This window comes from Catharus ustulatus, chromosome 1 (assembly GCF_009819885.2).
Source record: "Catharus ustulatus isolate bCatUst1 chromosome 1, bCatUst1.pri.v2, whole genome shotgun sequence".
Classification (NCBI taxonomy): domain Eukaryota; kingdom Metazoa; phylum Chordata; class Aves; order Passeriformes; family Turdidae; genus Catharus; species Catharus ustulatus.
Genome location: NC_046221.1, coordinates 16,408,237 through 16,436,070, shown reverse-complemented (window position 1 = coordinate 16,436,070; position 27,834 = coordinate 16,408,237). Strand labels below are relative to the sequence as shown.

General features: G+C 35.6%; 1 protein-coding gene across 1 annotated transcript in view; it reads right to left on the bottom strand.

The window, feature by feature from the left end:
- Window positions 1-27,834, bottom strand: part of ODAD2 (outer dynein arm docking complex subunit 2) — a 71,893-nt gene that overhangs the window by 17,013 nt on the left and 27,046 nt on the right. The window contains exons 16-19 of the mRNA XM_033080265.2: window positions 24,587-24,829; window positions 16,970-17,084; window positions 5,943-6,131; window positions 5,145-5,366 (exon numbers count right to left, since the gene is read on the bottom strand). Of these exons, the coding sequence (XP_032936156.1) occupies window positions 5,145-5,366; window positions 5,943-6,131; window positions 16,970-17,084; window positions 24,587-24,829 (769 nt within the window). The remainder of the gene's footprint in view (window positions 1-5,144; window positions 5,367-5,942; window positions 6,132-16,969; window positions 17,085-24,586; window positions 24,830-27,834) is intronic.

Here is a 27,834-nt window from a genome sequence, read left to right as displayed (position 1 = left end):
AACTAGACAAACCTTAGGCTACAAATAAGGTGCAAATGTTTTTATGGGGAAGGTATTTAACTACTGGAACAAGTTATGATGTCTCTGGTGGATTTTCCATTGCTGGAATTTTTTAAGTAAAGAGTCAGTGTTTTTCTAAAAGATATACTCTATTCCAAACAGAAAAAAATGAAGCAATGTCTCTGGTTTGTATGAGCAAGGCTAGTCAGACTTGGTCATTAAAATGATCCTTCCAGTATTATAACATACGGACCTACAACTATGTAACATGAGAATAGTGTCCAGTTTACCAGACTATAATCTTTTTTGGGCTTTTTAAATATTGGCATGTTACCTCTCTTCCATCCCTGCAACTTCCCCTGTACCACAAGCTCGTTGAAAACCAACATCCAGGAGGATATTAATTTAAATTCAGCTGTCTGAAAGCTAGCTGTTTAGTCTGAGCTAGTCACCTAGGTCCTTTCTACATGCAGTGGAGAAAATTAGGCACTTTCACGAGTCTACTCCTTGTAGGTATCTTGGGCATCTATTTTCAGCTAGGATAAGTCTGCAGGTGTCTGTCTCTTTCCATTGCCTGCAGAAGGTGTCTTAGTTTAGACTATTTTAAACTCCATACCTAAAAGTGGCCAAAGTTAGATGAAAGGAATCCATCCTTAATACTCCAAAGATCTCTTTCAAAATTCTTGGATTCAAGTTAGTTAGATCCACTAATTTAAAACATCTGGCATTATTAGATCATACTCAAAGTGTGCTTCAGTTATGGCTGGGCAGATTGAGTTTCATCACCATCATAGCATATAAATTCAACTCATTTGTATTCTTCTAGGAAAAGAAAAATTAGTATTTTTAATAGCTCTTTCTTATTGCACTATTATTCAGAATTCTGTCATTCCTATGTAATAATGAAATGGACTGTATGCTCATTTTTAAAAGTTCTCCACTGCCTTGGATGGGATTCACCTCATTAAACATAGATACCTACAGCATAGATGTGCAGATCTGACCTTTGAACCTGCACTGTCATTACAGCCAAAGGAGACCAGAAAATATTGCCAATAGAAACCAAGGTGCCTTATCTTTGCATAAATGTCCAAATTCAAAGAGATAAACAGCAAAAAACCAATTCCTCTTCCTTGACTATTATATGAATTGGGATGACTATTTCAGTTTGGCATGTGAACAGTGTAAACATTTAAAGTTAAGATGAATTACTAATTTGATTAATTTTGTTCTTCCACAGCCTGAATTTGGCTGCTTATTTTTTCTTGTTCTTACTTTTTTCATTTACTTACTTGCTTAACAATCTCCTCAGAGACTATTCAGAGTCTCATCAGCCTCATAATAAAGACTGGCCTCAACTCTGTAGGTGATGAGGCCATTCAACTACCACAGAAAGCTTGTAAAGAAGCTTTCATCATCATCATCATCATCATCACCATCACCATCCACAAAACCAAATCCTTTATATCACTTACAAAGTCAGAAACTAACTTCCGCAATAGCAGAAATTAACTCCATAAGAGATTATCTTTCATCTTCCTTCATTTGCAAAGGAAGAATGACCAGGATTAATCAGTTACCTGTTTTTCACTAGTGTATACGTTGAATTGTTTTAATATCTGAAGACTTTTAGAAGGTATAATATGAGCAGTTGCATGAATCCCACCACCAATCCTCGCTAACTCCCTTCAGAAACAATCCAAATCTACAGCTTGCCAACACAACCAAGAAAAAGAGTGACTGTAGCACAGAGTAGCATTGTAGATTGTATTATCTTGACATGGTCTGTAGGATAATGATTTAAATATCTTCTAGCATCTTCTGATGACTTCTTCCTTTAAAACATGTTTACACTCATCTTTTCACTACTAAAGTAACTGCACTTTCTCAGGCCCCCATTTCCTCTCCAGTCTTTTTACAATTTGTCTTACAAGGGCATCCCTTATAACAAACCTGTGCTCTGTAGCTCACGGTGTACACATCTTTTTCATGAATGAGCTTGATTGTTCTAAGATTTCAGCAGCAGGCAAATATAGGTTGACATCTTTGTTCTTTTGCAATAGCTCTAAGGGAAATGCTCTGCTGTTTCCATGAAGACTATGGTGATGGCTTGGTGCTGCTTTTGGTTGCCTGTGAATTTTTCTATTTCTTCTCTTCTCTTCTCTTCTCTTCTCTTCTCTTCTCTTCTCTTCTCTTCTCTTCTCTTCTCTTCTCTTCTCTTCTCTTCTCTTCTCTTCTCTTCTCTTCTCTTCTCTTCTCTTCTCTTCTCTTCTCTTCTCTTCTCTTCTCTTCTCTTCTCTTCTCTTCTCTTCTCTTCTCTTCTCTTCTCTTCTCTTCTTTCTCTTCTCTTCATGACAGACTCCAAGTATAAAGAATGTTGCCTGATACTCCTGCTTATCTCAGCTGTAAACTGCCAAACCCTCACTGAATTTCTCTTCTCCCTTAGTTTGTGGATGGCTATCTCCAATCTTGCATTCAAATTGATACCTGTTCCTTACTCTGATGTCTACCAATTTCTCCTGCTGTCTAGTGTCCCACATGTCATTACTGGATCATTGAAAATGCAAATCTATTTTCCAGCACAGTCATGAAATTTTACTTGAGAAAGAGGAAATATGTCCTGGTGTTTGGTAGAAAGAAAGCATTTATTCATCTGTCACAGGTCATAACCATTGTTCCACTCCTAGTCATAAGAACATTGATCGTAGAAATGAACATAAAAGAAAAACCATAAACTGCCTTTCTAAACGTCCTCAGAATTTCACAAGGCAGCTGACATACACCAGTGACTTCCCAAGATTTTTATCATATAGACTCACTTGAGGAAATGGAATGTATTTTGGATGCAGTTACAAATAGATGAAAACTCCCAACACTGATTCTCTCACAATTGTTGTTTTGTGATTCACAAATAATGTTTGAAGCAGTAGCAAAATACAACAATCTGATTGAAATTATTTTCTGTTTATAATTTTATTACTGGTTTCCTGGACAAAAACGTATATACACACATTGAATAGGGAATGGTCAGAAAGTATAATGCTTTGAGAAAGTCTCTGACCAACTGTTAAAGCACTCAGCAACTGTGTCATTCACACAGGCTAAATGTTTCCCTGAAGCATCACACATTCTTTGTATGTGAACACAGCACATGAACATGTGCTGAAGAACACCTGGGATCCGGCATGTATTGCAACCTAGTCTCAGCTATAGAGGCTGTGACATTAATCCAACTGTGCATGATCAGTGAAACACCAGATATCTGGTAAAAGATTAAAAAAAAAAATCAAACAAATCCCAACAAATTTCCTGGAAAAAATATGGTTAGTCCTGAAATAACCTGTACATAACAACTTCTATATAAATACAAACTATGCTTTCAGTCAGCTGTTCACTGGAAAGGCTAGAAGAAGGAAAACACCCAGGCATTCTGTCATTACTGTGAAGCACTGAGCAAAGATATCTAAAAGCACACAGAGTGTTGCAACTACTGTCTTGGACCAACTGAATAGGACAGGCAAGACTCAGCCCTGTACTGGCTCCTGCATTTGTGCAATTAAATCTCCACCCACGCTCCTTGCCATCTGGAAATGCCTCTCTAGCCTTTCTGAAACTCCAGTTATTGGTTCTTTATGGCAATTCCAACAGGGCCAGCAAGGGAGTCAAGCTCTTAAGTGTTGGTGGATTGGTCATCTGTGCCCTGAGCTGTCATGGTGCATGTGTTGATTTGCTTCATGATTGGCTCAGCTCTGGCAACACAGAACAAAAGCACTTGGACTAGCACATCTGGAAAATCTAGAATATTGTGAATTATAAAAAACATCAAATGCTTGTTACATTTTTCTGTACATCCCTATTTATCTGGAAGCACAAATTAATGGTTTTATTAGTCCAAACACTTTAACTAGGACTGAAAAATAAAGATGAACCTAGAGTGAGGTGGAATTATTCTAAAAGTGCATCATCAGAATCAGTGTGCTACAAGTTACAAAAACTGAAATCTGCAAAATAAAAGGAAAGAGAACACATGACAAGAGGTCAGAAAATGGATTGTGCCAGTTGAACAAAGAGAGAAGCAAGATTAAAAACGCTGTAGTACAGCACATATTCCTCTGTGCTGTATAGCCAATATAATGCAACTGTGATAGGAAGGTGTTACTCTCCAGTGCTGAAAGGGTAGCTTAGATTTGAGTAAGTTCAAGTACTGGCCCTTAAACTGAATATTTAAGTATTTTTGACCAGTGGACCCTTTAAAGCCAACTATAGATAAGTACATGATAATTCAGGACCATTAACTGTGCCAGAATGGAAACTGCTCACAATGAAGTACACTATCATAAATGCAGGCGTAAAATCAACATTAATAATAATAGTGCTTTATAAGTCAACTCTTACTGTAAATACATTCACTTGAACATCATGTAAAATGAAAGGTCTGCATACAGTAGATCTTTCAGGAAATCTATGAAAATGGGTAACTCCTACTATCTCCATCTCTAAAGCCATAAGGCTCATCCCTCCTGTGCCAAAGTAATAACTCTTCTGCCTTCACCTAGTGAGACAAAACTGCTAAAAAAGCTTTTTGAAATAAAATTTTTTTCTAGGATAAGATCTTTGCAGAATTTGATTATGCTTAACTCCTAACATAAGGATTTTGTAAGTAAATGCAGAATTCACCAAAACAGCTCCAGGTAAAGCGAGCCTTTGTAATATTCTATCATCTTAGTTTGTCCCCAAATCCAGTTACACTCAGTGTCTAGGTGACTTACTGCCCTATTAGCCAACCATCCATATCTTAATTATCCATTAAGATAACTCAATTCTTTAGAAAATGTCATTTGAGAATGACAAAATGCTAATGTCATGTCACTACCAGCCCAGTCGAAGTAAAGTACTCTAAAAGTGAATGTCCACATCATATTTCCATTCCCAAAACGCACCTAGCTGCAATATTTTTGGCACCAAAATCCTGTTTCCTAATTCATTAATTAGCCAAACATTTTTAGGATAAAGTTTAGAAAATAATTTGAAGTACACAGCAGTATTCAAGAACTATTTCAAATTACAGATCTCTTTTTTTTTTTTTACCATGCCAAACCTCTTCAATATTTTGAACCCCAAATAAGAAAAAGCTTCCACCTCACCTTCACCACTCCATTTTCATGCATGATGACACAGTTGTTGGGATCCTCTGAAAGTTGATATAAAGCCTGAGCAGTAGCTCTATGAACTAATGGATCCTTTGACTTCAAGTAACGTGCTAAAGGAGCCACAGCCTTGGCCTCTCCAAAGGCAACTCTATTGCGGCCCCACATGCAACAGTGGGCAATGGCCTCTGCTAAGTGACGTCTTAACTTGTTATTGTTCTGAAGAAGGTAAAAACATAACAAATTAAAGTCAACACACAACAAAAAACTAATCTGAAAGCAGAATTGTATTCCCCCACATCTTTAAGGCATCCCAATTTAATTGCAGTACAATTAAAACTGGAGAGAGCTGTAAGGCATAGAGCTATTAAAGTCCCTTAATATTCTTTTTATAGCAAGTGCTGTGAATTTTTATATTATTTCAAAGGTACTTTTAGTCTGACTGGAAATTAGATAAGATAGCATTAAAATGTAAAATATAGCCCCATCAGTGAGATTTTTCTGCATATTCAAATTTATTGTTTTCTCAACCCTTTGTGCTTTCTTCATATGGCAGCTGCACCTCTCAGAAGCAATATTCTGCAACAGTAACCATTAAAATTAAGCTCATCTTCCAAACCAATTTAAGTGGCAAACATAGACTGTTTTGATGTCCATAGAGGAATGATTCTACAGCTCTTCCTTGTAACTGCTGCAAAATCTCTACTGCTCTTGTAATAACCTTTTAGTTTGGCATAACGCAGTCTGATGTAAGAAATTTTGATGCTTTGTATGATATGTTTAAATATTACTTACTGTGTTCGCTAGCCTGGATAACAGAGGCACAACTCCATGATCTGTCATAACTGCTAAGTTTTCTTCATCTTTAGCTATATTTGCAATGGCTGCACACACACTTGTTAAAACTTCTTTATCCTTTGATTTTAGCAATTTGACTATCAGTTCCAAGCCACCAACAAATGATCGAACCATTTCCCCAGAATTCTAATTAAGAATCAAAAGAAACATAGTTTAAAAATATTCAATCAGTATTTATATGCAAATGTTTAAAAAAGAGATTGGCATGACATTTATTCAAAACTGCAGCAATTGTTTTGTCGCCTTCCCCAAGAAATATGGCTGATTTGGAACTTGGAGCTCTTTTGATTGATGTATCAGAGTTAGACTGTTTTACATACCACCATCCAGGCAGAAATTGAATGCCTAAATAAAGGTATCTATCATTTTTCATACTGCAGGGTATAAAAGTCTCAAGCTGCCCCTTCAGAAGGATGCAAGTCTCACTTATCAGTAGTATCAGAGTGGCCAGATGTGCTTTGCACACCTTAGGGCATCTAACACAGCAGCAGACACTCCTGTTAGGCTCTCAAAGTGTCTCCTGTTTCCTACATTTAGTCTGACAGCTAAGACAAAGGAATGATAATACTATTTTCTTGTATCAACGCCAGTGAGTATTCAGGAATATTTAAGGGAGAAAGTTACACAAGTCATGACAGCAACTATGGGAGATCCATGGTGCACCTCAGAGCATGAAAAATCAATGTAAAATGTGAATAAAGGACACAAAAAGTACCATGTAAAAATGTCTAAGTTTGCCCATAAAAATGAAACAGAAAACAGTGTGCTTTGTTCTTGCATACAGTGGGCAGATCTGGTCCATTTTTACCATCTTCAAAAAGTTATCATAACATTAAAAAAGGTTTAGTGAAAGACAACAAGAAGAATCAGTGGTAGGGAACTGTTCTCTAGAAGCAGACTAAGTAACTAGGACACTTAAGGTACTGAAAGAAAAAGAAGGAACAGTGTGATATAGGTGCACAGAACCTTGAGCAGAGTGGGAAGGGCACACCAGGATCTCTCTTGGAGAACAACTAGGATCATCAGATGAAATTAGTGGATGGCATGTTCACAATTAGAGTTGTTTTTAAACAACGAACAGTTGAGAAGCTGGAAGTCCTTGGACCAGGATTGCAGTGGGTCTCAAAAAATTTACATGTTAGGCTAATTCAAAGGAAAAAAAAATCCATTAAGGGTTATTCAATATGAAAATATTCTCTCTGATTTAGAAATTTCCTGAGCACAGACTTCCTGAAGCGATGCTACAGCGGCACATCTGAAGGTGGCATTGGATGACCTAGTGTCAAACCATTACACTGGAATGACAGTCAAGTGGTCAAATGGTTGGCAGTAACTTCAGAGGATAAATTTCATCTTGTGCTCCTCAGTGATAAATGTGCAGGGATGCACACTGAAAGGTCTGCAAGTGGAATGACTTTTATTTGTTTCTTTCAACAGGTCAATAGGAGAATTTTGAATAAAAAATACTAGCCGCTGTCCTGAAACCCTTCAGACTTCATGTAAGTGCAAACATGGATTGTCTGAACTTTCCTAGGGCTAGGGAGTGACCCTGAAGATCAAGTATGGTTTTGATTATATTTATTTCTTTGGGGGGGCTGATTTATGAACATAGTAGAGTCCAACTGTATTGTGTTAGCTTTGCTGAGCAAATCCATCAAATCATGGACTTGGTAAATGAAGATTTCATGAGATACTGAAGTTTCTTCTTTTTTTCTGGGTCTAAATGTCAAACAGCACTCTTAGCTGTTCTCACAGAAAGCAAAAGCGGTGCGTAGGCCCATTGGGAATGAAACATTTTTTGCCACAGGCAGAACATATCTTGAGACTGGAAGGGAGAGGTTAAAGCCATACTGTGTAAGGGTAAAAATCAGAAGCCACAGCATGTGGAAAAAGGGCAGCAACCAAGAGAAAACTTCACGCAGAAGTCCCAAAAACCCCCAAAATAAACCCATAACAGAGGTCCTTATAGAAATTAAAATAGAATCTAAATGCAGAAGAAGGACAATACACGTTTGTGGCTCAGAAAGTTAAGTTAAGAAAGAGAAGGAAGGGCAGTGCTCTGCCACTCTATTACCATGTGAGATGGATGTAGAGGCAAGCAGGTTTATAGAGGGTTTCCCATGGATACACCAGCATGAATGTCCCTCTGCTAGTATTTTGTAATTGCTAGTGTATGCATACCACAATGTAATGCATCTACAGACAATCACCTGAATTAAAACACTGTTTTTCCATTTTGGTTTTCATGTTTCTCTTGAAATTTTAAAATTCAACCCAAGGCAATATGTAATGGATTACTGAGAAAGCCTTCTACTCATAAATTTCTTACCTACATGTATTCAAGGGCTAGAAGCTAAATTACCAGACATGGGAGGAGAAAAGAAAATGAAATATTTTATATTTATTTCCAGTCTTTGAAGGTCACTACAGCATTACCTTGCACATAAAAATTGCCTCAACAGATAAGAAAGGCTTCTGTTCAAAAGGTAAATGCTACAGTACAAGGTCTAAGATTTGAAAGGTCCCTGAACACGATTCTGTGTTTTCACATGGTTCAGATACCTACATATTATTATTACTGTTCTTGAAAGATATTCCATATAAAACAATTCAGCAGTAAGAAAAAGAAAAGAGTTTCAGTAATCATCTGCAAAACCAAGTAAACACAAGGAGAGAACTTTCTACCAGTGATGAAAAGCAGAGGGAAACTGCAGAAACCACATGTCAGGGAAATTTCCCAAATGTGATTGTGGGTGTAGTCTGGTGGTCTGTGCAAGACAAAGAGGAAAGCAAAACAGCAAGAAATTTGAAGAACAATGAGAGGAAAGAAGAACCAAAAAGAGAGCTTTAAATCCATTATGTTATGTACAAGATTTCTCTGTTTTTGGAGAAATTTAAACAACAAACACGATGGGTTTTGTATAATTTAACCAAAATCACACACTTTGTAAAGTATATTTCTAGGTTTATTTTTTCTAACTGAAATATATGTATTTATTATATTCAATTGCCATACCTCAATATTTCAAAAAGGATTTATATGAAGTTGTGCCTGTGATTCCAGAGGCCATGACTGAATTCTTTGGAATCTATGTTCTTTGTATTAATGATCAGATACTGTTCATAGTGTAAAGTAAATTCCGTGATTTTAGTTTTCAAATACTCTCAGGTATTTCCATTTATACTTTTTTTATTAGCATAAAAGAAAAAAGAATATATAACATGTATTTGGCAATACTTCCTTACCTCTCAATTAGAAAAAAATGCAATCTTTAAATTCCACCTTCTAAATTAATTGACAAACAACTTACTTTGCCCAGCAACCCAAAGGGTTTGTGATTTCCAGCTATTGGTGAATGCTAAGCTCTCATATTTATCTGTACTATGTTTTATCCATGTGTCCCACTCCCTTATCTCTTGTGACATAATTTTATTTCTTGGTTGTCCTAACAAGGCTATTTAGGCAAAATTAGGCAGGGGAAAAGATGTCAAGAATAAAGCCTAGAAACTGTCTTTATAGAGAAAAACACAGATAAAATCACTAACAAGCAATAAACCAGATAATTTTATTGTATATGTCTGTGTGCATATGGTAACGTAAGGCTGAATGCATCTGCTTTAACAATAATATTTCCTGAGCTGGACAAAGTAAGAGGCCAAATGCAAAGACATCTAAAGAAGTCATAAAAATGTAAAAAAAAAAAAAAAAAAAAAAAAAAAAAAAAAAAAAAAAAAAAAATTGAAGGGGAAGAAGGCTCTACTATATTAACAGGAGATATCTTCATTTTGTATCTTCATCATTATTATACTTTTTAATGCAACATTTAACCTGAGGTGACATATGAAGAAACATGGATTGTTGAATTATGGTTGAAGCGCTAAAAGAAGAAAGGAAGAGATGGCAGAATCTTTCATGACTTCACATGACCACATCTTCTAAATAGTGGAAGTTTTTATCCTCAGCAAGTATGAGAAATGCTATTTCAAAATTGGATTCAAGGGAAGGGGTTCTAGCAGTAAAAACACACCTATCTGGCCTAGATGCTGAGGCCAGAAAAGTTACCTGCTGTGTTAATAAAAGCCTCATCCACCTACTCTTTATTCCATACTTGCACCTTGCTGACGTGCATGACTATTAACCAGATTCAGCAACCTTCCCGTTTCATTTATTTCTATATTGGCTTCAGCCAAGAGCAAAAATACTGTGAGACAGACCAGCTTTGCAGTTTTTCTAATTAAAAGCAGAAACTATTATGGTATTTGTAGGACTTGATCTTTGTGGTATTTATACAAGGAGAACATTTGGGATTTTTGAGTTTTCTCATCACAATATGCTGTATTTATTGTGTTTATTTTCATTAAATAAATAAAGTTCATCAGTCTTAAGTAGAGACATACAGGTCTCATAGAAGAACTGCTGGATTCTTTTGTAATGCAAATCCTTTCTTATTTCTTCCAAAGTGAAAACTGTTTTCTTTATTTGAAAGATTTAAAACTAAACATGTTATTACAAAAACACATTGTGTTTATCTTTAAAATATATTCCACTTGAAAGATGAAATTTCTCCACTAAAGAACAGTAATATTTCACTCTCAAGACATCTTAAAAAGCTTAATGAGTCAAAGTTAATTTGTCAAATTGAATCGCTTTTGCCCAAAGAAGTGATGGTATGGCTGGAGAAACAAACTTTAGTTATCAAGAGTCATCTTTAAACTACCTTTTTTTCAATGAAGGAAGTTTTCCATTTCCATTTGCTATTCCCAGCTGAATAACTTCTCATTCTAGTGCACAAACCAATTTAAAGTTCAAAATAAAGAAATGCAAAGAAGTTTCTATATTGCAGTTGCTCAGTGAAAATGGAAAACAAAATTTATATAAGAAAGTTTCTATTCATTGCCCTTATTAAATAACTCAATGGTAATATTGATCAAATTACTTTATATTTTAAGGCTAATTTTATTCCTGTCTATACAGTTATGGAGGCTTCCACTGTAACAGAACAGATGAAGAAACATTTGTAAGATGAAACGACTTCCCTACATCTCAGAACTTTTCTTCTGTGAGAAAATGCAATGTATTGGAAAATGCAACGTGTTGGGAAAAAGCAGTATGTTAGTAAAACAACAGCAGACAATGAACATGGATTTTCCTGTCCTCTTTACCTCAGAGAAGCAACTAGAGCCAAAGCAACAAAGCAGAGTTGCTTTGACATGGTTCCAATGCTACTCTACAGCCTGTAAGAGCAGAATTCCTCTTCAGAATTTCCTCTCTCTCTTCAGGGATTTGACCACTGCACACTTGCCAACTGCATTGCTCTTGACAGTTTCAAGAAACCAAAGTGAAGTCAATTATTCAAGCATACAGCCCAAGAAGGCATGCAGTGCAGGTTCTCTAAAAGCATTGTAGGGAAAAGGTCTACCTAGTCACTAATGCAACTTGTCCTTCTGTCTGTTTTTGTTTTCCTTACTTTTCACTCTGGCAGACTATACCTGTAGTCCAGTCCAGTTTCACATTAGCAATTAGCAGTGAAACATGAAACAATCAAAGTCCTTTGATGCCACAGTTGTCTCAACTACTTTAGATTATTTTGAGGAGCATTTATGTAATAGATATTTGAGAAACAAATAACACTGAATAACTGGAAAAACAATATTTCCATGGGTTTTGATTGGATTGAATCTAATTCAAACATGTCTGTGCAAACTTCTTATAATCAGTATTATCTTCATGAGATAGTCATCACAAATATGTAATTTAATATTGTAGAAGTGCGGACAGTAATATTAGAATGTTCTGAGGATGTTCTAGTGAAACAATCAATGCAGTGACAAAACAAACCAAGAAGTTGCTGAAACAGTTACTGTTTGTCTTTGCACATCCGCATGGTTCCAGAAATAGAGTGGGATATAAGAAGGCATATCACTGAGAATCTGAACATGCAGCATGAAGTATAAAATATGTTCCAGTTCAATCAAAAGTTTCATTACTAGATAAAATGACTGGTTGAAATCTTCTGGTATATATTATGTAGCAAATGAAACACAATGATTTTTGCTTTAAGACCTGCTGAAGTCCCACTGGCAAGTGAGAGAGTAAGGACAGAAAAAGAGTGACATGGACAAAAAGGAAAATCAAAGAAGGGAGGAAAAAAAAATTAGAGAAGGATGGGGTTTAAACCTTTTGTAGATTTTAAAAATCCAATTAGCAAATCAGATTTGAAAGTAAAGATGCTACAAAACAAGCTGTTGACTGGCATGTGTAGCTGTTAATAAACCAAGCTACAAGAAAAGCTGGTCAAATATTTTCCAGTGGAACAGTATTCCATCAGAAAATGCTAATGGAATGGAACCAAAACCTTCCATAAGAACACAACGACTTCTTGAAAAGTTTTGACAGAAACCAGGCAGAAAGACAGGCTAAATAACCAGCATGTCTCTTCATCTTTTCTCTTGTCAGCCAGATGGCTGGTGAGTAGCCTGCCAGGCTCCTTGGCTTCTAGTTTTCATAGAATCTTTGACTTCTTGCCTGATGAGCTGCCAAACAGCTGGAAATCCAGGTCTCCAGGAGTTCCTGAGCTTCTTGGCTTCTTGTGGTCTCCAAGCTCTCAGGCAGCTGCTTTGCATGGAACTTAGGGCCCAAGGTTCCTGTGTGAGGGAGAAACAGGCTGCACCCTTTGCTTCCTAGCTTCCACACTATGTGTTTTACAGAAACTGGACTCGTATATTTGTGGACATTAAAGACCACAGGACAATTTATATCAGACAATTCAGGATCTCCAACATGTCTGCAGGAGGCTCAAATCACTCCTGAGAGTCAGTTCACTAAACTAGGTAGCCTGTGTCAAGAGTCATTGGATGAGCTGGTTCTGTACGCACCCTGCAAGCAAGGCAGTCACTTATGGATTCACCAAGCCAGGTTGGGATTCCTCAGATTCCTAAATCTCTGAGCACCCTGGTTCTCTGAAAGGCTTCAGAGGAAAGCAAAAAATTCCTTTTTGTCTCTCTTATGGTATGCTTTTGATGCCTGGCTAGCAAAAAATGCTTAAAAGTTTGGAAGATCTAAATACAGATATCAGGGAGTAAAAACTGCATAAACTGAGAACTCATATAGAGAAGTAGGTATGACAGATGTAAAAAATTATAATGTCTAGAGAAAACAAATAGAAAAATGGAAAGAGAGCAATAAAAGCACTAAGTTTGAACCAAGGTTTCTGTGTAAAATTGCAAGAAGCACAGAAAGGCAAACAAAGAAACTGGAAAAACTGTACATACACAAGAAGAGAATTTTGACATTTTAGGCTTAACCCAAGAATGGCACATAAACAAAAATGCATTGGTAGTACTTAACTAGAAGTTTTAAAATATAAAACAAAGGAACAACAGTGTGCAGTATGGAGCACAATTATCTTTACACACTATAGTTTTAAATTAGAAAAATGTGCACTCAAAGCATCCTAATGTATTTAAAACAGCAAATGGTTTTACTATTTTTTAAATATTAGAAGAATTTCCAACTTCAGCTACATTTCTTTGTTATTCTTACAAAAGAAATGGTCTCTGTGGTTTTATACATATGGTTATGTTAAACTTTCCATAACAAGCAAAATCTATGTAAGTATAGGTCATCAGCAACATATTTTCTATCCACAGGTTAACTCCAGGCTGGTTGCCTGCAAAACTCACTTCCTCATTACATAATACTGTTGCAAGTCTGAAGACTAATTTACCTTCACATACAGCCGTTTGTGACCATTCCCTCTTAAACCTGGCTTTTGTTTTGGTTTTGGTTTTTTTTTGGTTTTTTTTGTTTTTTTTTTTTTGTGTCAGCATGGGCATTCTCTTTCCCCTTATGAAAGAAATATACAGATAACTTTAGATGTCTCATTATCCTTCATCACACCCATGATAATCTCCTGTAGAACTGAAACCACAATTTATCAGAAAAGGGTGAGATGTCATCCCACAAGTAAATTTTAAGAAAACAGAGTAACTTTCTCTCTCTTGTCTTTCAAACTCCCAGTGTCTGACTCTTTCCTTAAATTATTTTGACAAAACACAGCACTGTAACAGCTACTGAGAAATAATTAACTCTACCCTAGCTGAAACCAGGACAACTCTACACATAGATGGCTTAATGATGTTCTTTAAGAAAGATTCACAGTTGTAGCTGTAAAAAAGCTAAAACTGAATGTTGAAAGTTGATATGCAGGCACATGGGACAAAAAACCACGACGCCTGACATTACCATTTGCATTTTAATGTTTGCACATAAAACTCTACTAAATATGAGGACAGAAAATAACCTCTAGAACTTTTCTCCCTTTTCTTTTTTTTTTTTTTCCTTTTCATTTATTTAAAGATTCTAGTAGAAAGTTCCTCTTTGAGGAAATAGGAATTTTCATGCAGACTCAAGCTGGCAGTGTTCCACTTATTGGCACAATGCATTTGGGTGATTTTTATAATAGCCCAAATTACATCTCTTTGAATTTCTCCAAAGTTTATGTTTGGGCTGATGTATGTTGGGAGAACATTGCAAGTACTGTTTTTCAAAGAAGCATCATAACCAAATATTGCTGTTCCAATATCAACAGAGTTGAGTAGACTTCTCTTATTCATTTTTCATAATCATTTGTGTTTCTTGGACAGTGCACTTACACTTTGCTACTAGCAATGTGTCTGCAGTAGCTACTTTTCCTTTTGGAAGCAAGGAACTAATTAATAAGAATCTGCCTCTATTAAGATCTTTCCTTTAATCCTTTGTAACAAACAGTATCATTTAGCTACATTACACTGATAAAATTCTATTTTCTGGGAAGTACTCTTGAACAGATTATAGTGAGAGTAATCATGAAAAAGAAACATGTAATCACATACTATAAAATAACTGCCCTATCAGAATTTTTTATTAGCTTCTAAGACTTTTTAAATACAGAAAATAACCTTTAAGTTGGTTGCAAAATGAAAATATCTGTGCAGAAAAATGGATGCTGCATTACATTGTTATAAAAATTTGTTTATGATACTACTAACAGGTTTGATTTCATCTGTGAGCCTCCGCAATGTAGAAGAGAACCACAACAGCTTCCACAAAAGAACACAAAAAGAAAATGGACTCCATTCTCACAGCTATTTGAAACACAGTTTGTGGTCCCAAGCAGAGGCTTAGAAAGGCCAGAATAGACATAACCCTTTAAAGTCATGTACTTATTATTGCTTTTGAATCAAGCACTGCAAAAATCAAACTGCTTCTTGGAATATCGTGTAAATTGTTGAATAATATTAACTTTGAACAAAAAAAAATCCCGAATTCTCTTTTAGCTAGAAATAGTTGCAGCACTTCCTCAGTGTGGCTGTAGTTGCTGCTTTATACATATTTCTTTCTATTCAGTGTCAGCGGAAAGGGTATTATTGGTAGGTTTGTTTCAGCGAGCCACTTGGCCTCAGTGTCACACAAAGAAGTCTTTGTGGGATCACAGATTAGCATTAGGGCAGGCAGCCAAGAGAGATGAAAGGAGAATAGCTACACTAAGGGTGTACATAGCTTGCACTCATCAAAAACCCCAGGGAAAAAATGAAGAAAAAAATCCATGTAATGCATAATTTCAGTATTTGTCCTCTTTTCCCTTCGTTTCTGAAAAAGTGCTTTTAGTAGAAGTTCTAGCAATGTGCAGTTGTACTCTGGCACTTCATGTTGCAGACTCTTACACATAGGAAGTATTACATCAGTACTGAGATCAAGCAGTATTTTAACATTCAGTTACAGCAATATTGTTCAAGAGAGAGGCAGGTATATTCATATCTACAGAGGAGATATCTTTAGACTGCTCCATTAGGCACCAAAAAACTTTACTGCACTAGAGTGCACATTTAGAAAAAAAGGATGAAACATAATTCAAAATAACCAGCATGTGTGAAAAATGACAAGCAAGTTGCCATTGTAGAAATCATTGGGAAGAAATAAAAATGTTTGCGTTATAAAAAGAACACCAAATTTTCTCACAATATATCAATATATCTCTAAATTAATATATCTGTATCATCAAATCATCTACATAAATCAATAGCAGCCACACAGTGCTCAATTCCAAACAGGAAACTGACTGCAAAGGATGCTACAGATACCTTGCACTTTGAAGGAATTACTATTCTTTACATAGTCAGGATCTCCAATTCTGTGTAGAAGGATATATATTTTTGGTATAGTAGAGAAAAGATGCAAATATTGCATTAAATATAGAGGTAAATCAGAAATGGAAGCTAGTACTGTACAAGGATTAGGGTATAAAGTAAGTAATCTAGGAAACTTCTAATGGGAAATAAAACCTTGCCCATTTATTTTACCATATGTCATTGCTAAGAATTCAGAAAGACGACTTGCAGCTTATCCTTGCTATTTTATCTCTATTTGGAAACTGACTTGAAATAAATGAATAGCTCAGTCTTCTGTACACAACTGACCTGTACAAACACCACTATTCACAACTGCCACTTTTTGTTGGCAGTCTGAGCAGAAAACCTGAAGATTACATTGGCACTGAGTCTAAAATATGCTCTGAAACCAAATGATGGTCTCCTGAGAACACAGCTGAAGTACCTCACAGTGAAGAACAACTAGAACTACCTGTGCTATTCATAGGCTGTGAGTAGAAGCTTTCTGTTTTCAGCATTGTCAGATTTTCATCATGCTTTATTTGGGAACAGTAAGCTTAGGTCCTGATAAGTTACTAAAACATATTTGTCAATACAGAAAATACTGTGAAGACAAAACACATTATATAATGGGTGCTAGATGGAGGAATATCCACTTTCGAAAAGTAAATACATATGTTTTTTAAGCAATTAACAGAATAAAATAAAGAGACTATAAGTACCAAACAGCAAAGTATTGCTGGAAATTATCCAAAATTAAAAAATTATATATGAGTATATTTACAACAAAACTGTAACTTTAAATGCTTTCTTACCTTAGCATTTTCAACACAAGGACAAAGAGCCCAAGCTGCACTTGCTTGAACATCTGGGTTAGGATTTTTCAACAATGACCATAGCAAGCGAACTCCATCTAGACTGTCAATTATCCTATTGCAGAAACAGACCAAAAAGGTCAGTATTAATTATGGAGTTTACAATGTTGAATCTCAAACTATATCAGTTTGTTTGGAACACTGCTCTAAGAAACACTGGCATGATTCTGACATACTGTTTGGCTTCATGCAAGTGCTTGTGTTTTATTGACAGCTAATTGCAATCAACATACTCAACAAACAGTGCCCACTATAACAGATGGGTGCCAATAAATGATGCAAAGACAGAATGTTTTCTAACTAAATCTCATTAATGTCGTTTATTTTTTCCAGTACTGTCATTCAGAGTGCTTTTAGTAGATAAAGCAAGCTACATTATAACCAGAACTCATGAACGTGAAAACAAGCATGTGACTTTTTAACGATCTGCATGCAAAGTGAAATCTGAATTTGAGCATACTGGCTTCTTTCATATAGTAACAAATACTTTCCAAAACAAATATTTATGCCCAAAACTATGTACTTAACTTTTTATTCAGCCTATGCTGAATGTATTTACCTTGCTCTATGACATATTTTAAAATACTATGTTTCTAATCAAGCATTAGAAATTAAAATGGTCACACCACAGAGCATCCTTTGTTGGGTATGAATAACGTGTAACTTGTTTCCCATATGTTCCTTCCTAACAAGACCAACACTGAGCACTATGTTATAACTATTTAAACATACTATAATCAAAGTATCTTCATGACTAGCTGAGAAATGAATTATCATCAGCATCATCTCTACACCATCTGTGTTATGTTTATGTATTGATCAGGCTTGGGGATCAAAACTTCACATTAGGTTCCACTGAATACCCTAAAGGGAAAGGAAGGTCAGACAAAACTTACTAGCCTTTACCAATGTGCCTTTTTCAAAAAACTGAGTTAAACTCAAAGCAGATGAGTCGAAGTTGAAGAAAAGCAAGCACACCATTGTCTAACCTCAAAACTAAAAACCCCATTGCATATAACGGATTTCTATACTTAATTGTACATGCAAGAGAATTCAAACACATTTTTAAGAGAGCTTAAAAACAGCAGATAAAGCATCTCATTTGTGTTCACTACATATGCTTTGCCAGGAAATTTTAAAACTAACTATAAAATGAACTTTGTATGTAATTCTATCATCATTTGAAGCAGAAAAAATAAACAAGGACATGAAGTCTGTCTAAAACAAGCAAGGACTTTATTCATAACATTTTTATGCAAACTGTTTAAACAACTATGTTTTTCAAAATAATACTTTTTGAACAAAGCTATGGTTAAGCCAAAAAATCTTAAGTTTTTAAAGATCTGCCAGTTTCAGTATAGCTTATTTTACACACTCAGCTTCAAATCAATTGCAAGAAAATAATAATTCAAAGGACAAATTCAGAGGTCTTAACACAACAAAATAAAGCAGTGGGAGCACAAATTACACAATTACACTAATATGTTCACATAGTAATGACTTGAGTAAAAGCTTCAAAACAAACTTTTAAGTCCCTCTAAACCCCAAACACTTTTAAGCAATTTTAACATTACTCTCCTGTCATTTCAGAAAGTACAAGGAATTTTTTCCTATATTGGAATTAATTAAAAAGAACCCATGAATCTTTCTTATAGTCAAACAGGGTACTGATCATTTACCAACATGAGGTACTTCCTCCCAAGAGGGGCTAAATATAAATGACCCAGCTCCAACAAGTATATAAAAATCAAGAGATAGAAGCCAAACACTGAGCTCAGATTTTTCCACCACCCTTAAAAAAAACAACCTCTAGGCTGATTTATCTTTCCTTTCTATTTTCCTTAAACTTCTCTAGGCTGATTTATCTTTCTTTTCTATTTTCCTTAAACCTTCCTTTTCAATTGACAGCTTACTTTCATTTTCTTTTCAGTCTTCTGGTCTTCAGTATTTCAAGGTAAACTAGCCTCCCTCTACCATTAATTTTCTGAAGAGTTTTGCCTAACTGTAAAGACCAGTTGTCTTAGATCAATGGAACCCAGCTCAGAATATGTGAAAGTATAGTTCTCTGACCATTCAACATGAATAAAATTAAACAAGGAAACAGCAGAAACAAAGCAGTAACATCTCCAAATCACATGGTTCATCACTGATTAATTGCAGTTACACTGGATTAACACAAATAAAAAAGACATACAGGAACAATGGTCTTAAATTCTCACTCCAGGAGAGTAAGAATATCACTGTGCAATTGCCATGCAAGAACAAACCTTATTTTCATCTTGCTGAGAACATACATTTGCTAATCTAGAAAGCACTGCTAAAGAGTTCAATTTTTTAATCTTCCTATGGTTTCACTACACAATCAAGCAGATGAAGAAAATGGGTTCTGAATGAGTCCATTTGCCTTTACAGCAAAGGGAACACTAAAATAAATGGTCCTGAAAAATGTTTCCTCTATAAAAGTGCTTAGACATTAACTTCCTTCCTATGTAAAAATTCCTTTTTGAAGCTGACAAAAAATACACATTCAGTTTTCTTCACCAAAAAAAAAAGAAAAAAAAAGAGAGAGGAACATAGACCTGTAATCTTGAAAATTTTAGCTTTGATGGCATAATGTTAAACAACATTATGATTTGCTTTTTTATATCGTTTTTGTACCTAATTTTCTTCCCACAATGCATTAGAATATTATTAGCAGGATGAAGTAATAAAGCTTCTTACCACAATAAATACAAGTAACTATAACATAAAATTTACTTTGGTTGACATTCAATTCTGTATTCGTCCATGGTTAGCACATTATTCACTCTGTGTCTTCAGTCACTCAAGTAATTTATTTTATAATAATTTGTTGATATTCTGTCGATAAAATTAAACTACTACTAAAATCTGCAGCAGGCAACCACTCATGGGACTGTTAAAAGACAGGTTTTTAAATAAAAATGCTAAACATTTTCTTTGAAAGCTGAATGGAATTTCATAAAAGCTGAAATAATACAATTTTTAGTTGATATAAATTTAATACTTTAATATTCAAATATTTAACTGCTTTATAGAATAGCTGATCTGCTATTGTATGTATGTATGTATGTAATGTATTTAATGTACAGGGCACTATTAATAGTCAAAATCTTAACAGGCATGAAACTCACTCAAAGTACAAATGTAAACTTTATTATAAGCCATTTGGTCCTTCACTGTAGATACACAGCAATACATGAATATGTGGAGCTCAAAAGCAAGAGCCCAGGCTCTGAACTGTTGTGCCTTAGTACAGCCAAGGCATCTCACAATAAAACTGGGCCACCTCTTCTAACTCAAAGCTGTCTGTCACAGACTGATCTTGTTGGATCACTGATACAATTTAGAATAGTTGTATATTATTCTGCTCCTCAAAAAAACCAAAAGAAGTTGCAATGGCATAAGAACTGGCTGAAGAGGCACTCCTGTCATGTGCTCCTGTGCTGGCCAGATTATCTGGATGACTAGAGCAGAAGTGAATGGATATTTTCAGCAGGCATCACCACTCCTACCAAAATGCAGCTGCTAGGTGTAAGACCAAAAAACATCTTCCTGCTTCCAACACAGAACATGTGTATGGGGTACATAGAATAGATCTTTTGGGCAAATAACTTTAATGCAATTAAACCCATTCAGAGATTACTGCAATTTTTAGGTTAGAGTGAATTGGTATTTGATATTTGATCAGTGCAGATCGGTCAACTTGCGATAATTTTTAAAATTACTTTTGTTCTCTGTTTCCAAGGAAAAGTTGCCTGTTCACATTAAAGTTCACATTATTTAAGAATCTCATTAACATAATATCATTGAACATCATGAGCAAGATGCGGCTTACAATTCTAGAAATTTACTTTGTTTTTTTAATACATCTGAAATTAGCAAAACTGTTAACCTGAAATAGTACTTCTCTTTCAAGTTAAAACTTAATATTGAACATTTCCAGTAGAAACATCAACATGAATTGCTTAAATACACATGCGTACACACAGCCTAGACATCTGTTTGTCATATCTATCATCTTTCTCTACTAAAATGTTACTTACCAGAACTTTGAGAACTTCAGTTTAATTGCCTGCCAATTTAGACCACAAACACAAATGTAAATAAACAGAGTTATACTGACTTGGTATTGTGCTCACTGGTAAGATTACAGGGTTTAATTCTGTCAGAATGTAATCTCATCTTTTTTTAAACCACAATTTAACATTTTTCTTAAAACTTTCACTAGTTGCTGCTGACTGCTTTGATAAATAGTATTATATACCAATGACTCAAACTCCATCTGCTTGGCTAAAATAACTGTACATTTTAGTTCATAAGATTCTAAGCCCTCAGTTTTGAATGCCAGCGATGCAGTCTATGGATTTTCAAATGGAAAGGACAAATGAAAATCTACTGTCAAAGAATATGTAGTAAAAGAAAGTTAATAACTTACAAAAAGCTCCTCAAAAATATAAATATACATAAAAATATATACAGTAATATACTGTCAGTGGTGGTACAGCATACCAAGTATGGAGAACAGCTTCATGCTGTCTACACAAGAGTAAGGGAGTTCAGTCACATAATTATGTTGGGTTTTTTAGACAAGTCAACTTATTTTTGGCTGTGAGAGAAGCTGGCTGCTGTTTTTAATTTTAAATATCCCAACAGAGACTGCAAGAATCACTTAATTTCTTCGAGTTGCGCAGAAAAGTAACACTAGAGTACCTTCCATTCAATAATTTTAAGTCACAGGAAACATGGCAGAAATAAAATACATAACAGACATATAGAAGATGTAGATTCACCTATGCCTATCTATTAGTCTCTCTTTGTCAGTGCAAGCTTCTTCCATGGAACATAAGATAAGCACACAGTATTTCCCTCAGAATCTATCTGCAGATTCTCAGCTTTTTCTACTCCATAATGATGCTTTATTTCTTCCATTTATCACAACCTCTTCCTTATATATCCGAATCACTTACAGAAATTATGTGAGCTCCACTCTTGCTCACTCTTTACATACCTCCTGCTGCAACGATAAGCATATTCAAAGTAGAAAACTGTTGAACTGAATATTTAGTCTCTAAGCCACACTTTGTTCAACACACTTGTAGCTAATGAAATGTAAGAATATATCTGAAAATTCTCAATTCTTATGAGGACTTAAATTTTTCTACATATGAAAGTCAATGATAGCAGAATCCAAGAAAATCATCGTAATTTTCAAAGTTTCTATAATGCCCAACTAAAAAAGTTACACTGTAAACAGAGCCTGTCTGTACCACATGACAAAAAAACCCCAAGCCTCAAGACCTGCCAGCCAAATTTCATACGAACAGGCAGTAGAGAAGAACGGATTACCTAGAACATGTCAAACCATTCTGAGAAATAAGTGATTATGAAATAAGAAATGCAATAGGGATCCAGCTACCTGAATCTGAAAGACCATATACACCTAAGCATCAACCTGCTGCAATAGAAAATTCTCATCACCTGTAAATGCTTACAGGCTACAAGTGGCTTTGCTTCGCTTCTTTCTAGAAGGTAACCTTGGCACATTTCCACACCCTTGTTAAGATGTGTCATTTTGGTTAAGAACTTCAGAAAATATTTACAGAGAGAGACTGACCTCCACAGTAGTTTCTAACAAGGCTATTTATTGTTTTAGGCCCCAGTTTTGTAAACAAAAGAGTCATGCTACAGACTATGTGTGTGTGTGTGTGTGCGTGCGTGTATGTGTATTTCATGTCTTTGGTGACTTGTTCTTCCCCAAAAGGAGAGTACTTAAGATTAGGATGCACAATTTCAATTTCTGCTGTACTGGTCTGACAGGAGGAGGAATGGACATACTTTTTTTTTTCTTTTTCTTGGTTTTTTTTTGAGAAAGAAGTGGGGGTCAGTGGTGGGGGGCGGGGGGGCAAGTTGCTGGTAAATGCCCTGAGAGAGGCAGATCACTCAATCAAGGAAATAATTTAAACATAATACCAGTTACACTGCTGTCAATGTTTTACCTATGCATTATTTTTATACATTTTGCTGAATTAATATCAAATTTATTCACACTTGGATGAATCATGCTTTGGGAAAGATGCAGCAGCATTATCTCTTAAAGTACTACAAGCACAGCTAGCACAATACATCAGGTACATGGCACAGTCATGCTAATAATATTTGTGTGATGTTTTTGTAGTAGCAAAAAGTATATTCACACTTATTTAAGATCTTGCTTACTTGCTAATGTTTTGAAATACTTTTAGAAACACTTCTAAAGTTGGGAACTTCAACAGAGAATGTTTTATATGAACCAAATTCAAAATTTGATTCCTTTGTTCATTCTTTACAAACTCTTTAATATAAATTGTCCCAACTCTGTACTTTCTCCTTCTTAAAGACAAGACAGACTTTGTTCTATCACAATTTTAGCAGCAACTTGCATTTTTTTATGCTTATACTGAACACATTCCAGTATGAAGCTGTCCATACTGGATACTACAAGTGACAGTTCTGAATACTGGAGTATGTCTGAGGTTTCATAAATATCAATTTATATTTATGGCATTTAAGTTTCTCAGTATTTGCAATGCTAATTCTCTTGGGTTAATATATTATGCTAAAGGCTGATTTTTAGTGAGAAATGTCATTAAAATGATTTCATTTATTTATGCTTTAATGCTACATGGCTAACTGCTCATACAACCCATGTTTACAGTTGTGTACCATCCAGCCTTTTGCCACTGGGTGACAGCCAAAGCATGAGAACAAAAGCCTTATTCAGGAAAAGAATTCCCTGAACTGCTATATGAATATCAAGTGATTATGCAAATCAGAACAGGAGGAGCTTACTAAAACTCTCTTTCTGACCTCCCTTATGTATAAGGAGGGAAATATGCTGAGAATCTCGAAGTAAATATCCTTGTAAGAGAACAGTAAGTACAGCAAATGCCGACCTCAACATTTAACTGAAACACTTCCTCATAAAACTCAACGATCTTTGTAATTTGTACAAATCTACATCACAAAATGTCTTTTTCCTTGATTTTGCAAAGGTATAAGAGGGGAGAAAAGGGTCCAAAACTGTCTGATGGAGAAGGACAAAAGAGATGTACAATACAAGTAATACTCTACTACAAAAAATAAAAAAGTTTATTTTCATGAGAGTAAATGTGCATGTTTCCCTTTAGAATAACTTTCTCTAATTTAGACTATTTTTAATGACTTGAAAAGAGAAGTACAAAGAGAGGGCAAAACATGAACCTATCATGCAGCACTTTAAAATGGTGTTTTTTGACTTTGAATTAAAACTTTAACAAAAACCAGTTTACTAAAGGTTTATTCGATTTTTCTCAAAATGCAAAAGCTTTACCTTCTATATACTTCCTTAATAATTTTTTTATAAATAGCAAATTTACAGTGGGATGCAACTAACCCACACAGTTCTGTAAAAGCAAGAAGTAAAATATATTTTCAATCTGACTAGAATTGACTATATTTGCATCAGACTAACTGAACTGTTTTTCAGTACTTAAAATGCCATGAATATTAGTAACTTACGACATATTTTCAGGTTCCATTGCACAACCTCCCACTGCTTTGTTGACATTCACAAGCAGGGCCTGATTAGTTGCAGTCAGTAACTTCACCATAGGTGCGATTCCACCACATCTGCGGATAGTGCCTCGATTTTCCTGCTCCCGGCAACATTCTCCCAGTGCTCCAATGACATTTATAAGGACCTCTTCAGGCTGATCAGTAAGCAGTGTGACCAAAGTTTCTACAGTTTTATATTCCTGAAATCTAAAAGAAAGCAATAAATCCAAAGTCGTTATTTTCAGTATGTTACCATTATAAGCTTAATTTTATAATTAAAATATTATTATAATTGCAGCACAAGTTTTAATTTCTGTATGTAAATAATTTTGCTGAAGAAATCCCAATATAGGTAAACCATTCCAGTAATTTATTCTAAGTGTGACATACAGCCTTTCTAACTACATTCCTACAATTTAGCTGTCTAAGAACCTCCTGAGTAGTTTAAGATTTTTTTAAATTTGACATGTGGATGCAACACCTCCAAACAGCTGAAAACAAACCAAAACTGGCAATTACAGTGCTATCCTTATTTCCAGCACTTTTTCCAGCTATGTTAACAATACAGCTAGAGTAGTATTGTACCAGACCCTCTTCCACCTCTCTGAACCAAAGAATTGCATTGCCCATTTTTTTTTTGCTAACTAGGGGCCTTTAGAGAGTTAACCCTGAGTAGTTCTATACTTAGTTCAGGCCTAATACACTGCATTTTTCCTGAGGTCAGAACTATAGTTCTAGCACACTTCAATAGCACCATGTTAGAGTCCAACTTCTAATTAAGAAATAAGTTGACAGAAAAGTGACTTGACTGCTTTATTAATACTTTCCTCATTCTTCATAGAAATTCTAATACTGAGAATCAAAAATACGTTTTTTAAAATCCTGAAGGTCCTATCTTACAAAGAGATGTGTGCTAAACCTCAAAAGCTCATCTTTCAGAACAGGATTTTTTTCTTGATGGTAGAATAATCATCTAAGGGTTTGTTGGGGTTTTTTTGTTGCTGTTTTTTTTTTGTTGTTTTTGGGTTTGGTTTTTTTTGTTGTTTAAAACTTTAGGGATTCTTAACAAATACTTCATCTTTTATAGATTTTCTGATACACCTTGACAGTTCCATGTGGTATATCAAGATAGATCTAACCTAATACAATCTAATTATCAGAGAAAATTGTTCTGAGGGTACTGAGTTCTCATTTGTGCTTTCCACCCAGCTTCTGGGAATGTCAACTTGAGCTACAAAAACTATTTTCCAGGAATCAGTTGCTCATGTAACTTTTCTTTCATACAAAAAAATATTACTATTTCTGAGATTTTTATGGTAGAACTAGATGTTTCAATAAAAGAAATCCTTCCAAGATGGATTATCAGCATAATAATTAAAGCCACTGAGAAATGAGAAACTTTCATTTTTCATCATCCAAACTTTTGCTTAAAGAGAAATTTTCCTCTCTTTGTTCACTGTAATTCAGAAGTATCCCTACAATTATTTTTCAAGAGTAAACATCAACAGCAGGAAAAAAAGAGCAACAAAGGAAGCAAATAATCTTAAAAGCCAACAAAACAAAACTGATTTTTGCTGGCATTTCATGCTTCACAGATGGAATGATGTGAGCTGGCTCTGCAATGGGCAGGCTGCTCTCTGACAGAGCTGTTGGCTCGGGCCATCTTGTGTCCAGGAGCTGCCACGCCAGCTGCACCCGCAGCTACACAGCACAGGCACCTGCACCAGCTCTCTGAGTCAGCACATCCCAGCTCTGAACTGCAGGTACAGGAAATACTCTGGAGCACTTTAGAGTTAATTAAGTGCCCCTGCAGGAGCCAGCAGAGTTTGTTAGTTCTAGCTTCATGCCAGACTCAGGCTCATCCCTCCAGATCTACTTAGGTGTTTTCATATTATCCTCACTCCCTTTTCTTAAGTGCCCTCCCATCTTGAGTTTGGATAGGGTTTACTGCTTCAGACTCAGCACTTCATAACACATGAATTCAGCTGGAGCTGCGCCGGGCTAGTAACCTTTGTGGAGCATCAAGCACTTGCCAAAGATATGTGAGTAGCCCAACAAAAATCTGTTTGCAGTTGGACAGAATTATTGGCTACAGCTATGCTAATAAATAAAACAGGCTAAGGCTCATTCCCTAGCCCTGAGGACAAGAAGCACAACATAGCATCCATATGGCTAAAATCTCTTATCCTCACAATGCAGGGTGGCCTCACCCATTCTGCCTAATGGGAACAATCTGTTGCCTGCACCGTTCCTAAGGAGTGTCTGGGCATTGTCTGGGGGAGCGTTTGCTGGCAAACTGTGTAAGGGACTGTGCTGGCAGTTAAACAGTATGGATAATCCTAACACAGGGCCTGAAACCTGAAAGGTTTGGCCCTGTTTAATTTACTAGTGCAGAGAGAGCCATTCAGTCTGTCTCATCACTGATTGATCCAAAATCAGGATACATCTGCACAAACCTTTCAGAAAAAAAGGATACATCCATAAGGAAAGTCAAATTACTGTGCAATTAAGAACACAAAAAAGCAGTAGGACAGCAGTAGAAGACATAAAGACCATAGATCTGTATACCAACACTTTGGGAATTCTTTTAGGACAGTAAAAAGTCAGAATGTAAAACCTGGAAATCTTTCCAATTTTTACCCAGCCTTTATCTATCATACATGCTTATCCAGCAAGGTACACTAAATTAGGGCAGCAGGAAGATGTTACCTCTTACTAATACTCCTTCTAACCTTTCTACATGCTCTACGTACAGAGCAGCATAATTTCAGTAGGAAACCTAGCACATATGTAGTGGAGCCTTTTTTTTAGGTAAGGTGCATGAATTTGTTGTATTTATTTTAGATGAGAGGGTAAAGTGTTCTCAGTCATTAGTCTGCTCCATGGAAAGTGGAGAGTGACAACTCCTACTGTCACATTCTCAGATAATTACTCAGAACCTTGCTACTGAGAGGCTACTGGTACCCACAGTAGAACTCTCATCAGTTAATTCCACTCATTTAGAAGCTGGGTCTCCAGACTAAGCTACTTTTCTGAGCCCCTTCTGTAGTCAAGAAGAGAGGCATCTAGGCTACTTATCCTAGACTCCAGTATATTTCTAATATGCATTAGATATCTACCCTACAATGAGATAATTTGGTCTCTGTCTCTCTTGTAAATGTTAAGGTCAAGTGTATTAAGCACTCTCTCTCTCTACCATGCAGCAGTGATTC